The 15,763-nt window shown below is 38.7% G+C and overlaps 1 protein-coding gene across 1 annotated transcript in view; it reads left to right on the top strand.

Annotated features, from left to right (window-relative positions):
- The window catches only part of CTSO (cathepsin O), a 17,894-nt gene extending 2,983 nt beyond the window's left edge, over positions 1-14,911 (top strand). The window contains exons 4-10 of the mRNA XM_012726760.1: positions 3,871-3,979; positions 4,549-4,688; positions 5,622-5,789; positions 7,182-7,303; positions 10,389-10,552; positions 11,054-11,146; positions 12,777-14,911. Coding sequence (XP_012582214.1) covers positions 3,871-3,979; positions 4,549-4,688; positions 5,622-5,789; positions 7,182-7,303; positions 10,389-10,552; positions 11,054-11,146; positions 12,777-12,811 — 831 coding nt within the window. The 3' untranslated portion in view covers positions 12,812-14,911. The remainder of the gene's footprint in view (positions 1-3,870; positions 3,980-4,548; positions 4,689-5,621; positions 5,790-7,181; positions 7,304-10,388; positions 10,553-11,053; positions 11,147-12,776) is intronic.
- Positions 14,912-15,763: the final 852 nt, after the last annotated feature.

The following is a 15,763-nucleotide window of genomic DNA, read 5'->3' as shown; positions in this document are numbered from 1 at the left end:
GGGGCGGCGGGGCCCCGGGGAGCCGACGCTCCCGGCGGTCACCTGGCCTGCGGTGTGGGGCTGCCAGGGGGGTGCTGAGCCGGAGGAACTTCCCCGGGAGCCCCCTGCGCCAGGCCGTCGCGCTCTCCCTGGCCCTGCTAACCCAAGGATTGATTTCCCCGCTGAGATCTAGTGGTGCGGGTTTCTAGGCGGCCCCAAAAGTGATGGATGGGTATGTCCAAAGTATTCTCGGTGGAAAAGGTCACCCACCCTTTTTTAGCACACCCCCCCCCCCCTCGGAAGTTCTAGTGGTCGCGTTAACGGGAACCAGAAGTAAGCGGAAGACAGACACCTGTCGTCTCTCTCCCGGAGGGGGCGCTAGTGCCCTACCGTGGTGATCAGAAGTTTATAAACAAAGAACCTCCTGCATTTAGCAAATTCAGAGAGTTGTACTCATTGATCACTTGGGTTTGTTGTTGTGGTTGTTTAACTGGGGCTTTTTAAGCTAGGGCCGCGCCTTAAAAACTTCTTCCTGATGTGGTGGGGACGAATTGAAAGGAAGGGAAAGTATTTCCTCTTCTTATCAATTTATTTGGTAATAGTAATCATTTTTGTCATGCTTTTTCATGCTTATTATAACCATGTTTGGATTTTACCCCATTATTAAAACTCTGGAGCAGACCAGTCCTCTGAATAAAAGTAAGGTTTTTCTTGAAACCGAGGGAAAGTGCAACTGGTACTAACCTTGACTTTGCTTCACTATGTTCTATCAATATATATGCCTGGTCGTATTTAATGATTTTTTTAAAAACTCTTCATAGGTATTATTATCATCATTTATCATAAAAGAAAATTCATTCTGAATCAAAAATAAGGTTGATGTCAGGAATGCTGCAGATGAGAAATGTGTGTGTTTTTTCCTGTTTTCTTGAGATTTCATGTGGTATTCTACAGGTCTGTTCAATAGGACCTTGCTCCTCTCTCCCCTGAAATGCTGCAGTGTGTGGGAATCCAGCCTTGGTAATTCTCTTCACTCCCATCTCTTTCCCAAACCAAAATGTGTAATTTTTATCTCCATTGTATTGCTGTTGAGTTCAATTCTAATTTTCAAAGCCAGAAGTATGGGTGCAGTTGCTAGAGAACAAGGCTTTTGTTGCCTGTAGTTTGTTCCTGGCTTGAACCATACACTTCCTTCAGAATTCTCTAGAGCAGTACTTTAATATTATGAGTGGTATTACAGAGTCAAAAGAAGGAGGTAGAGGGTATTGGTGGTGGGGGTGGGGAGGGGAAGCTGAGTCCTTCCTGTTCAGATTGTTTACTTTTGGTACTAGATTGCAAACATCTGTCAGCTGCAGAAGGGACTCAGCATAACTGATACAACTGGAGTCCTCACCTGCCAAGGACAGAGCAGCTCACAAGAGGGATTCTTTCATAGACGTTGACTTCTGGTTGATATGGGTATTCCATAGGTTTCCTCAAACGGTTTGAAGAAGTTCCTTTCACTGCTGGCTGAGAATTTTCATCATGATAGGAAGTTGAATTATGTCAACCATTTTTTTTTTCATTTATTGAAACTGACATATAGTTTTCCTTCCTCTTTTGTTCCACTAGCATAGTATATACTCTGTTGATTAATTTTGAATGAGTGAGCTTGTTTGGTAGGGCATACTGCCCTATGCATGTATGGTCACATTTGTTTTGTTAGTATTTTGTTAAGAATTTTATCTCTGTATTCTTGAGGACTGTTGGTATGTAGCTTGTTGTTCTTGTTTTCCTTTTGCCATGAGCTGTCCCTGTCTGATTTCAAAGCGCAGGTAGTCCCAGTCTTACAAACTGAATTGTAAATTGTTTTCCTTTATTTTCTCATAGAATGTATGTAAGACTGGTCTTAATTCTTTTTTAGTTTAGAGAGTTCAGCCATGAAGCCATGAAGGCCTAGAATTTTCTTTGTGTGTTCACCTCCAATTTTGTATGGACTGCTTTTAGCTGACAAAGGGCTGTTCACATTTCTATTTCTTCTACATTTGACTCTGGGCATTTGTATCTTTCAAGGAGCATGGTCATTTCATACAGATTGTCAAACTTACTGCCATAAAGGCACAGTATTTTTCTGCTAATGTCTGAAGCCTCAGTAGTGCTGGCCTGTCACTCCTGATGGCCCTAATAGCATCTTCACTTTCCTTTGTTCTTTCTTTTTCTTTGTGATGGTAAGAAAGAAGAAAGCTTGGGGATGGTGTCCTAGATCACAGTGTAGTCCACGGAAGCGTCTATCAGCGACTCATTCCTCAGAAACTAATTTCAAAATAAGTGAGCACACCTGTTCATTCCGCTGCTAGGAGTAGCGGTGGCTTTGGCTCCTTCAGTGGGATTCTGGGAACTCAGCACCCAGCAAGCTCTCTAGATGGGGAGGCCCGTGCGGCTACTTCTCCTAACTGCCCCTGCTTTCCTGTTCATTCTTAATGTCCTGTGTCCTCGGGGCTGCTGCCCTTGATTCTCCAGCTCACAAAGATGGCTCATCACTACTTTATGAATAAGTCTCTGAATTCCTCTCTGACTTAGTTTGTCACATGGCAGAGGTGTGCTTGCCTAGTTTTTCTTTGGTATGTCTGCATCCCCTCTCCAAATTATCTTCAAAGCTCCACCTCATCAAGATGATTTCTAAATGTATAAAACTTAGTAGCCTTGTTAGTTCATTCTTAACCATCTGTCCAGGCATGCTTAATAAGGCAAAAACAAGACTATGATAAATTAGTGAAAATTTACTAAAAAATAAGCAGCCTGAAGCTATTCAGGACACAACTTATGCAAAATGTCACTTATGCATTCACCCAACAGCTATTAATTACCTGTTGTGAGCCCAGCATGTGTTGGCTGTAGGGAACATAATGGTGAATGAGACAGGCAGAACTTCTGCTCATGAGGTTCATAAAACAAAAGCACAACAGAGACCCAAGAGCACTGACAGATATAGAAGCGCTACAGTTGGCAACTTACCAAATAGTGCTCCTCTGGTGTTTTATTTATCCTACCAGTGGTTAGTATTAGGAAATCAAGACACAGAAAAGACAAGATAAATGATTGCAAACTTCAGAGCTAAGGCATCTGTAAATAATGGTCCTCTGTGCTTTTCCTCCAGGTAGATAAGCTCATCTATCTCCCTACACCTTTCCAGGATTGCATCTCTTTCATAAGTGTTTTTACCTTAAATGAGACAGAGATGTCTATAAAACTCTTATGTAATCAGATTTGGCTATTCATAATTTACCCATTCCTCTTTTCATGCTTCCTAACAGTGCTGGGAAATACAAAGACACATTTCTAATTCATAATTGTTTAATCACATAAGTGTCTATGGTGACACTACTATTGGCGTTTATTTGCCATTCCCCTTTCACTACATTTAGCAAATCCATCTTTAGTGTTCTCAGCATACTTAGTGGAGAATATAAATGAGTAAAACACACCTTTTCAAGCCTCAAAAATATTCCTGGAATAAGATAGTAGTTTTAATATGAAAGATTTATAAATCTGATCTGATTCTCATATACAATTTTGCATTATGATGTCCAGAAAATAAATCAAAGTTTGGCTTTACATTTGAAAAATATGCCCAAGTTAGTGAAAACCAACTTTTTAAAGCTGACCATAGGTAGACCTGAGGATTCCAGAGGCAGCGGGAAGGGGAGGGGAAAGAACAGGGAGAGGCCTTAGTGGATGATGGTGGACTGTGGCTGCCTTGGTGGTGACCAGATGGGCGGGTGGGGGGACCCTACACATCCGAAAGCACTGGCAAGTATGTAAACGAATAGCACTTCCACAGAGGCTTAAAAATAAAACAATAAATTACTTGGGATTTTTTAAACCTAATGACTTTCTTTTTTTCTTTTCTAGGAAAGTCTGAATAGACATCGATACTTAAATTCTTTATTTCCTCATGAGAACTCCACTGCCATCTATGGATCAAATCAGTTTTCTCATTTGTTTCCTGGAGAGTTTAAAGGTCTGGTGTGATGATGCTGTTAGCTGACTCGTTTCTTGGTTTCAACTTGATCCTTTCATTTTGGAGGCACTGTTTAATTCTAAGTGTAGTAAGCTGAGTCATGATTAACATACATTCAGTAATTATTAAGTGTCAAGCATCAACAGGTGCTGAAAGAAAGTCATGGCTACTGTCTTCTATTTATAGTGCTTAAGCACTAAATATTGTTAATGAGAAATATTTCCATGTACTTATATAGAACAGTGCTTCACCTTTTGTGTCTATTGTTTTTTCCTATTACTTTTTCTATTCATGGTCCCTTGGGTTATTAGAAAACAAATGATGATTATTGGCTAGGTTCTACCAAACAGCCTTTTATGTGCCAGCCCAACCACTACTGTAAGAGTCTTATGTTTTGTAGCTTTCGCTGAATGCATTTTATGTTATAAAGAAGCACCCACGAAAACCACAAGAGACAGTCTCCACTAGAAAGCTAGAAAGCTACTGTTTTGTGTTCAAAAAGTTCCTCCATAAAGAATCCCTCCCCATCCCATAATATCCGTTGTCTTTTCATTGCATGCTCCACTCAGCTATCTATTTAAGAAGCACAACCTCCAGATTTCCCACATACCCAGCAGAAGAGTGGAAGTCCATCTCCAACGTGTCTTTGCCATTAAGATTTGACTGGCGGGACAAACATGTTGTGACTCAAGTGAGGAACCAGCAGATGGTAAGTGGTCAGTCTTTGTTCTTGGGTCATCGTAGCTGAAGTCCCCTTTGAAGGTGGCTTCTATCAGACTTGCAATGGCACCATCATTTCCACAGGTCAAACCACAACCCAGTCACCCACAATGATAATGGGAGGGAATGTCTGATGGAATGAGGCTGATTCCAAAGCTAACTTTTATTCTGAACGTAGACCTTACTTAATATGTTCTCAGTAACTTCCCTTGCCACCAGCCACTGGCACAGAGGTGACAGCCACTCAGAGGTGGTAACAGTCACCCAGTCTCCTCTACAGCAGCATATGGAAGATTAGAGAAGTGAACCTGAATTTCAGAAGAAAACAACAGTGAAAAAGGAGCATAAAACCAGATACATTTACCAACAGTATACCCTACTCACTTGAATTCCCTTGCCTCATCCTTTCAACCCATCCAGAAAACCCCCATTCCCACCTCCAACATATGGTGTCTACCTGTGCTCCTCTAAAATACAGTCAGTTTTGCTATATGGTGATTTGCCTAAATCACCATCTCTGCAAAATCACGTCATAAAAGCAAAAGGGATTGTGGGAGAAATGAGATTAGCGCACAACATTCAAAACTTAGTAGCATGTTAAAGAAAAGTCAGAAGGCAATCAGCCTGGCAGCCTGGTCTCACACGACTTAGATGGTTAAGAAGCCTGTTAAGTCCCGGGCCCACCCTGGTGGCTCAGTGGGTTAAAGCACAGCACTCTGAAGCTGTCTGCAGCCTTGGGTTTTGGGAATGCCCATGGGTTTCATAGAACTTACGTTGTAAGCTTCCCTCTCTTTTGTTGTGTTGTTGCCATATAAGCCCTGTTCGCTGTTGGAAAAATGATTGTTCTCATTTATGGTCAGAACTGGTGCACTTGATTTGACATTTTTTATCATAGTGCTACTCTGTTTCTGTTTTTAAACAGTGTGGTGGGTGTTGGGCCTTCAGTGTGGTGGGTGCGGTGGAATCTGCCTTTGCCATAAAAGGGGAACCCCTGGAAGACCTCAGTGTTCAGCAGGTCATCGACTGTTCCTATGACAACTACGGCTGCAATGGAGGGTCTCCCCTGAATGCTCTCAACTGGCTGAAGAAGGTAACTATTCTCTCAGTCTTTCTTGTGCTTCTATTTCAGACATTTTATTTTCATATACTAGATAATGTGATCAGGTTTGGAAAGAGTGATGACCAAATCTTGAATAAATCAGAAGATCTTTCTGATTGCTTCCATGCAAATCAATCATGCAGAAATTTATTTGTGCTTAGTTTTCAGTATTTCTTAATAGGCAAAGTATGTTCTTTTTCTCTTCAGATACAGGTCACATGACCCAGAAAGATGAGCGTGTCTGATTATAACTTTACTTAAAATTTCTGATGTTGAGGTTAAAGAGAACATTAGAAATAAGCTAGTTGAGTTGTTCGCTATGTAGATGGGGAAATGTGACCTAACAGGTAAGGTCACGTTGCCAAATCAGTAGCTGAACCAGCACTGAATCTTACCTCTTCTCCCTCCCCGGAGGACTTTACTCAGCACAGCACCGTAGCTTGGGGTCCTTAGAACACTCTCTGACAATGTCTAAGGTGCAGCTTCCACAGTGTGAAACCAGCCGATGAGGCTGCTATTGTGCTGTGTAAAAGGTTAATAAGCTTCGGCTTGTTCCCCAAACCTAAATATCTCTCTGTTCATTTGCCATATTTTGTCATTGAGTGTCAAAAGTTGCTCATACACTTTATGAGCCCTTCCCTTCCAGAGAGGGAGGATTCTGTTGAGACAACTGTAAAATAGGTATATATGCCAAAGTATGTCCCAGAGAGAAGTGGGCAGCTGACTGCTGCCTGGCACAGACCACTATGCTGAGTGACTCTCCAAGTGTTGGTAACCCCGGACCAGAGGCCTGGAAGGAAAAGTGGATTCCCACATTGTACCCTTATGAGGCAGCTGAGATGAGTGTATTTTCAGATCAGCAGGGGTTCCAGGGGCTATAATGCAGCCACAGGATAAGCAGGATAAAAGGGAAAGAAATATATTGATCTAATCACTTAGGATGTTTAGCATAAACACCTGAATGTTTTTTTGTTTTTTTGTTTTTTTGTTTTTTTTTAAGATTTATTTATTTGTGCATACAGAACTGGGGTACAGGCCAGAAGCTCAGGGGCGGCGAGAGGCTTCACCAGAGACAGAGTGGGGAGCAGAACAGGCAGATCGACAAAGTACACTGCTGAGGGGAGCAGCGGGCGGGTCAGGAGAGGTCTGCCACGCCATGTGGTCACCTCCGGGGCAGGCGGGAATCGAACTCAGGCGGAGATGGCTTTAGATTCTCAGTGCTGTGCTTTAACCCGCTGAGCCACCAGGGAGGGCCAACACCTGAATGTTTAATTTCAGGTTGTAATAACCTGAAGTACTCACATGATGGAGATGTAGTGAAGCTGAATCTTACTTCTATTACAGTTGTATAACAGAATCTTTTTGATGATGATTTTCTTTCAGATGAAAGTGAAACTGGTGAGAGAATCAGAATATCCATTTAAAGCACAAAATGGACTGTGCCATTACTTTTCTGATTCACTTTCTGGATTTTCAATCAAAGATTATTCTGCATATGACTACAGGTAATATGCTATTGTATTTTGGTCTCTATTTTTTCAGGTATGATCTGTTGACTGTTCAGAATGAATTACTTGATTGAGGCATCACTGTGTACTATTCATTGTTTTGAAATCTGTTTTTCATAAGAGAGACTAATTGACAATCACCATGGAAGACTGTGGATGTTGTTTCTACTTATTTCCCCATGTATCATTACAAGAGTAATAACTAACTTAAATAAACATACTTAAATCCAGTTTAAGGTATTACTTATAAGTACTAATGCTTCTTTGCCAGTCTTAGGTATCATTATTAACATTAGCATTTAGTATTACTGTTGAATCTATCAAAATTGCATTGAGTGGATGATCCAGCTCAAATCTCCTCAGTGTTCCTTGTATTTTCATGGGATTTCCTATAATAGCAGCATAAACTGAAGCTTTTGCATTAGAAGCAGGTAGGGATGGGTATATTCTGGAGGTAGATTGTGTGGGGTCCATGTAAGTGCAGTTGGAATAAAGAGATAGACTCAGAAGGCTGAGGAAGAGAACTGTGTTGGAACTTGGCAGGACAGATTCAGAAGAAAAGCCATGAAACTATTTTAAAAGCACATGAAAAACTCAAAAGTCAACTTGAAATTCCTTGTGATTACTTGATAAGGTGCAAAATAGGTTTTTCATGATGATAAGGTCAGAAGCTCCATCAACTGCTGACTTGCTTTTTTAAAAATTTTAGATATGAAGTTAATCTTGCAGTGTCTATGAAAAGAGAAAATAAATTCAGATATGGTGACAGACTGCCTTACAGCTTTCTGATACTGAATAACAAAGAATCCCTTGCTCCAGATGGCATCTACCCATGGGATCAAAAGGAAATCAAGGGTGAAATTGCATCCCTACACAAAATGGAGCCGCTGGAAATAGGCATAAGACTGTCAGAGATCTGGTCGGGGGCAGCACAGCTCCCATCTGCAACACAGGCTCTTGGAGTGACTGTAGGTACCAGACAGCCCCATTGTCAAGGACAGAAAGTGACATGTAATCTATAATAAAATGTGCAGGGCACCAAGTAAACTGGGCAACATCTCCTTTGAAGATAAAGATAGCGCTTTTAAAATGAGAAAGTGTACTTCTGAAGCTAACAGTTCCTGGAGAATATGAGGTGCATGCGTGAACAAAAGGAAGTAAATGTTCAAAATTAAAAAGGATTCAGGGTATCCCTTATCATGAGTAGTGAATTCAAAAAAAGTTAACAAGAAAACAAAGAACAGGTATGAGAGAGAGAGAAGATGCAGTCTGAGGTCAGTGGTATGAGGCATGAAACATTAATGAACCAACCCTTTGACTAAGAAGGAAGTGGTCCTGCTAGAATTCGTGCAACACATTGCTGAGCTAATGATGTAAGACTCCACAAGAAAACTGGTTTTTACAAATTCAAATATTTTAAACACTGCTTTAGGTTCTAGGAATTCAGCAGTGAACAAAACAACTAAAATCCCTGCCCTCAGGGTGATGTTTCTCTGATGGAGACAGGCTGCAAACAAAGAAAATCAAACTATGTACAGCATATTTGATTTAATGACTTCTGAGGAAAATCAGATCTAACCATGGGAAGAAGAGAAACCATGATGGGGGAGGGAGGAGTGGACAGTCTTAGAAATTTGCTGTCAGGGAGCTGTCAGCTGCTGAGCTTTGGACATTTTTATAAAGACGAAGGAGTGTGGGAACTTAAGCCTTTCATTCCAAGCACAGTGCAAAGGCCTTGAGACAAAAACATGGGTGGTGTATTTTTTCTATATACTATATATGAACACAAAAGATAATAGACTGTCTTTCCATCCATGTTGGACAAAATATCCCCCTGGATAGAAACAATCTCAGATGGACCTGATGAGGGATTATTTACTCTTTCAAACCACTAATCTACCATGGCTCGCTGTCGCAATAAACTACCAAACGCTATCTTAATGACCTGAAATACCAGTGACTTGGTATCCTTCACCCACTGTGTTGACCTTTACAGATGTAAATAATGGTTTAACCTAATACTTTTAAGATTGATGGTCTAACTTGTGCAAAAACCTATCAGTATACATTCATGTTGAAAGCCATAAATGTGTATTTTGTAGTCTTCAAAATCTAAAGTGACTTCTCCTGATATCTTAATATTCTTCTACAATGTAATTATATTCAGTACCATCTAGTTATAGTTATTACTTTTGGGTGACTCTTTCTTATAATTTCTATATTTGTCACTCCCTAATAAGTTGGTGAGTCTCTTAATTCTACAGGATGTGGCAGAGAGTTAAGTCCATACACTAGTCAGTCCTTATTCCTTAACAGAATCCTTATATTTTAGCTGGGTATTTTGCCAGCCAAGTCCAAGACTGTGTTCCCTTTCTCCCCCCATCTCTTCCCCCCCCCCCCCCACCCAGGGCTAGACTGAGTCTAGCCAATTAAATGCACATAGCTAAGTGCAGAATGTGTGTTGCTTATGGGAAAGTGTTCATAACAGGGATACAAAATTCTTTCTACATCAAGTGATCTGAAATATGTGCTAAGTGGCTTGAGCTGGGCCTCCCTGGTGGTGCAAGGGGTTAAGTACCAGGACTGTGAAGCTATCCACATCCACTGCAGAAAAAGTTTGATCCCCAGCCAGGGAGCTGATCCACATGGCGCAGTAGACCTCTCCTGGCTTGCCCACTTCTCCCCTCAGCAGTGTACTTCATCAATCTGCCTGTTCTCTTCCCACTGTCTTGGGAGAATCCTCTCAATCTCCACCCCATACTTCTGGCCTGCACCCCAGTTCTTGTATACATAAATAAATAAATCTTTAAAAAATAATGAAATAAATGGCTACAGCTCAAGCAGCCATCTTGGACCACTTGTTAACGTGAGGAATGGGAACATCACATAAGAGAACAGCAATACAGAAGCAACCTGGTTCCAGATCCAGGACTGCCACTACAAGACTTCTTTTTGCCTCCATTGTTTGGATCTTCAAAAAGTGCAATCAAACTTGTAACTAATCAAATGCAGTTTGAATAGATAACTTTTATATTTGCCTTAAAAATTAAACTCTTTAATCAATTATGCCCTCTTTTGCTAGTGGCCAAGAAGATGGAATGGCAAGAGTACTTCTTTCCTTTGGCCCCTTGATAGCAGTGGTAGATGCAGTGAGCTGGCAGGATTACCTGGGAGGCATAATACAGCACCATTGCTCAAGGGGAGAAGCCAACCATGCAGTTCTCATTACTGGGTTTGATAAAACAGGTAAGTGCAGAGAAAACTCAATGTTTTCTGTCTTGAACACTGGCAAATCACCGTCCTTGAAAATGTTGAAATTTTATCTTACCATGTTTAAATCATCATAACTTTTACAACTTTTCAGTAGACTTCCAAGGATAAACACCTTCTCAGTGTTTTGTTTAAATAAAGTATCCATAGTGATAGAATTCATCTAAGTGCTTGATTTAAATAGCATCTATTTTCTATGTGAAAAATTAAAATGATTTTTGGAAGAAGAGAAGTATTTATTATTTTATACACATGTAACAATGTTTTTCCCTTTTTCTAATTCCTTGGAAATATGTGTGTGTGTGTGTTCATTTTATGTAGTTCCTGTGTCCCGTGAAATGAATTCAGATATGTTTTCATATATTTTAATCCGTTTCTTAGCACTGCTATACTTACCGAGAAGTAAACTTTATATAGACATGCATTCACGACGAGTGTTGAGTTTTTCAGGGTCTGTTAGCATTTTGTGTCTTGTAGGAAGTACGCCATATTGGATTGTCCGCAACTCCTGGGGAAGTTCTTGGGGAGTGGACGGCTATGCCCATGTTAAAATGGGCAGTAATATCTGTGGTGAGTGGTCCGTTCTTACCTAAAGTGCAGGTTAAATGTCAAGGAAGATAGTCTGAATATATAAAAGCTATGGGAATGCCCAGGCCAGGGTATGCTTCCAGTGTACTTAAATCTCTTTTACAGTAATAATGTTAATCATTCAGCTGAGTGATTAAAAACACTGCTTTACAAAGATACTATTGCATATATTCATGTCTTCAAAAAAAAAAAAAAAAAGAGGAATGATAGGAAAAACAAGAAACAAGTAAGAGATCAACTTTTTAAGATAAAGTAATAATTTACCAGAGTTAACTACTTCAAGAATCAAATAAACATTCAACTTAAAAGTCTGAATTTCTCCAAGAATATCTCCTACTTTCAGTTATTTTTTATAACTATCTGAATTACCTTAATTTGGACACTATAATATCTGCCAAGGGATTGTCAGAAATCACCTTTCATCACATGAAAATCTAAGCCTTAGGGTTGTTTCTGATTTTATAGGTCCCTTGTCATCTACAAAATTCTAAAAAAAAAAACTATTGAAATTGAGGCGTAAGTATTCTAAAACCTATATTCAAATCTGTATTCTAAAACTTTAAATCTAGAAAACCAACATAATTCTGAATCAAGTTGACCCAAATGATGTCACATTTGAGAACCATCATTTTAATATCTTATTAAAATTATATTCTATAATTTTATAAAATTAGAATATTAAAAATGTATGTTTTTATTATAAGTATAATGTTTTAAAATGTATAGAGCTTTCAAATTGTAGAACTAATGAAAAAAGCATAGAAAATATGAAAATGTATGTTTTGACTCCAGTGACCACTTCCAGTCATTCCAGAAAGTGGTAAACCCCAGAGTTAATGAATTGGCATGTCCTATCACTGCATAAAATATTTTTCAAAAATTATTTATTGACTTGAATGCACATTGGAGTAATCTTTTAGCTAGAACATTGACAACTCAATTAGGTTCCACTTTCTAGCATCACTGGAGGCTTTTACATTGTTGGAACTTACAGATAAATTACTGCCCTTCACTGAACCTCCGTGACTAAGATTAAATTATTTCTCAAAGTGATGGCCCTGTGGGTGGCTGTTCTCCAAATGCTGGCTGGAAGCTGCAAGAATGTAATTCAGACTTTGATTCATAATTGCCCCAATTATGACTCTGCATTTACCACTACCACTTTCCCCCACTCCCAGGTACTAAGTGTATGTTGGGATAATTTCTCTCCCCTACCTGCTTCCCAATTTGAGTCCAAAGACCTACCTGGCTAGTAATTATACAGCAATCCAAATCCTTCTTGAAATTTATTTCCTGAATTATATACTTACTGATGATCATGTTACTCTGATGAACAGAGGTGCCATGACATTCCATGGCCCCACGGAATTGAAAAGACATAGCTAATTACAGTGAAATCCAGCCTTCAAGTGGGTTCTTTATTGCTCTTGCCATGATATTAAGGTCTGTATTTTACTGTGCTAATAGTGTACTGCATACTTGTGATTTATCTGTTGGTAGATATTAACTCTTTCTGAACTCAAATGAATATTGTTTTCATTTGCTACTGAAAGGCATCTACAGAGGCAATGGACTATACTAATAATTTCCCTTTTTTTTCCCTTTTTTTTAGGTATTGCAGATTCAGTTTCTTTTGTATTTGTGTGAAAGAATAAGTAAATCAGGAGGCAACTACAACCCACGTAAATTCTAGAGTAAACTAACTTGTAGAATGTTCCTTATAGAGGGATGGACAGCCAAAGTTGGCAGGAACAACACCAGCACCAGGCATAGAAATAAAAAATCTAGAGCATTTCTCACACCAGTGAATTAAAGAAGTGATAAGGATGTATTTGCCATTGTTTAGTTTACCACCATTTACAAGAACAGCCAACCAAAAATTCTGTGTGCCTTTCACACTTATATAAGCATCCTCTGCTTTCCATCAAAAAATGGTGCCCAACCTTGAACTGTACAGAGACCATGTAGAAAGAAACACAATGAAAAATCACTTTTTAACAGGAAGTTAACCTGATTGAGATTATATGACCAATATTGCAAATGTATGATAAAAACTCATATTGCGTGAGAAAGAAGTTGTTATATGGAAATTTTCATATAGTGAGTCCCATATTTGCCTATACTGTCTTTCTCTTTACTCTTTACTAAAAATTCCTGTTTTCCTACGGCTGGGGTTCCCAGGCCAAAGAAGCAAGTTCCATTCTTTACTTTCCATTTCTGTTTTATAACCATCTACTTGGCTCTTTTGTCTCTGAGCTTCTATCAGTATGAGGAGCTCACTTCTTCTCCCTCCAGCCACTTCTTTCAAAGTCCAATGTCATTAATCTGCTGTATCAGCCAAAATAGGAGCTCCCTATTTTTTCTGTCTATTTTTCCCAAGCTCCCCTTCTACCTCAGATTTTGTGTTTCTTTGGGCTTTGCCTCCTCCTTCTTGATGCCCAGGCTCTCGCTTCCACAAGTCACAATGAAAGACAGTGTGAGAATCAGAGAGCAGAAGAGCAGGTGATCTGAGTGAATATAAGTAATACAGCCATATTGCATAAGTTAGTAGAAGAAAACCATATCAAACACTAGGTGTGTAAATACATTTTTTTTTAATTCACGATGACTTTCTATGTAGACTATCTTAAAGCAAAAATTTCAATACACCAACAGCCACTAAACAAAATTGAGGACTTCTATTTTTCTCCAATTTTGCCCATCTTCATCCCCTTTACTAGAAAAATGGAATTTAAAAAAAGGGTTGGCTTAGATTTAGAAATGTCCCAGAAAGACAAATACTGTTATTAGACAAATATTGATATTAAAATTGATAAATATTCTACTTCTCCAAGTATGCCAAAAGGTCCTATGTCCTGCATATTCTAGTTTGTGTTTATTTACTTATTTTTGTATGATACAAATGCCTTGTGATGCTCATTTTCAAATGTTAAAAGAACTAATCACTAATTTCAAAGTGATTAATTCCTCTCAGCTCTTTAAAATATTGATGCCATTTATAATAAAGTAACCTATTTTTGACTGTGAGTTGAGAAGAATTTGCATATAAGTATGTAATTTTCATTTGTCAATGCAGAATTAATCCATTCTATTTTCTTAGTTTCTCATCAGAAATCCATGTATCTAGTGCTTGGTTTTTCTATGTTGACACTTTAATCTCAGTGTCCCATGGTGTCATTCATCATCCTCCCTTCCCCCACCAAATCAAATTAATATATTAAAAGAATGATAAAACCTGGAAAATACAACTTATTCCAAGATTCTAAAACATCTTGGGTATTCATTACTTTGTGAAAAAAGCAAAATTATGAAATTTTTCTTCTCTTATATACATATGAAATTGAGTCTTTAGTGTTTGTACCAGTATAGGTAGTTCAAAAATAGAGCCAGAATTTTTTCCAAGTTTGCTAATTTCAAATATTTTGCCTTGAACTATGTGTTACTTGTCTGTATATTTCAACTTAACCCCATTGGGTACTATGCATATGTGTACTTTTACAGTTACTGACAAATTAGACCTTATGATCCTTCTAATAATTAAAAAAAAAAAAAAACTTTCCTTCAAGATCAAAGAATAGCTCAATCCCTAACAACGAGCCACTTGCTGAGGATACTTTGTCAAAGCTGATGTATATTTTAGATTCCTGTGACAATATTTTGAACTCACCCTCCTACGATAACAAAAATTTAGCTGCATTACCAAAATCCAGGCTGACCTAACAAAAGAATAAAACTATATCTATCTGATCTAAACTCTTAAATCTTTTTATTAAAAATGATCTGGGCCGTCGTTTAAGCAGTCTACATCTTTCTTCTGGAAAGAACATTTTCCCCGTGAGGGAACTATTATTTGCTCCTGGCTCAATTCTGCTAGACGTTAAATTGACTCTGCCTCCCAGAGCACAGGCCGTTGAGCTGGGAGAAGGGTATTTTGCCCTGATAAATCTAGCTGTGCTGGAAGCAGAGACTGAGTGTAACAAAGGAGCTGGTCTAGCAGGAAGAAAGCAGCGTGTACAGAAGAGATGCGACAAATCCCTGGGCTGTGCCAGGAATACAGGCCACAACAGGATCTGCTTCTACAGCCTCAGAGCTCCCCAACTTTTCTCCTCATCTGAGCTAATGGGTAATTTCCCTCTGGGCAAGCTTCAGAGCATCAGTGATCAAGAATTCTAAGCAGGCAGTTAGTTCTCCCTGCCTGTGACGACACAGCTGCTTCTCTTTTGATTCCTCCTTTTCCTAAAAATAACCCGTTCTTTAAATGAATGAAATGAACAATAAAAAAAAAAATCTAACAAACACAATGTTTCCAAAACAATATATGACAAAAGATTAATTTTTATTATTTAAAAATTTGATTGTTTTTCAAAAGAGCTATTTTATTGCATATTTTGAAATAGTTAAACATAAAGTATATAACAATGAGATGATAAGGTGAAATAGTTACAATAAGTATCAGAGAACTTAGAATTTTTAATAGAAAAACTGTACAATGCTACCATTTCATTGAATTAATTTCTAATTTCAGTGTTTTATATCATCACGATAGTCAAGTAGTAAAGTTATTTCCAGAATTGAAAAGGGCCACTTTGGTGCTTAACT

Source organism: Condylura cristata, unplaced genomic scaffold (assembly GCF_000260355.1).
Source record: "Condylura cristata isolate star-nosed mole 26May11 unplaced genomic scaffold, ConCri1.0 scaffold00018, whole genome shotgun sequence".
NCBI lineage: Eukaryota > Metazoa > Chordata > Mammalia > Eulipotyphla > Talpidae > Condylura > Condylura cristata.
Note: the sequence above shows the minus strand (reverse complement) of the source record. Positions and strands in the feature narration are given on the sequence as shown.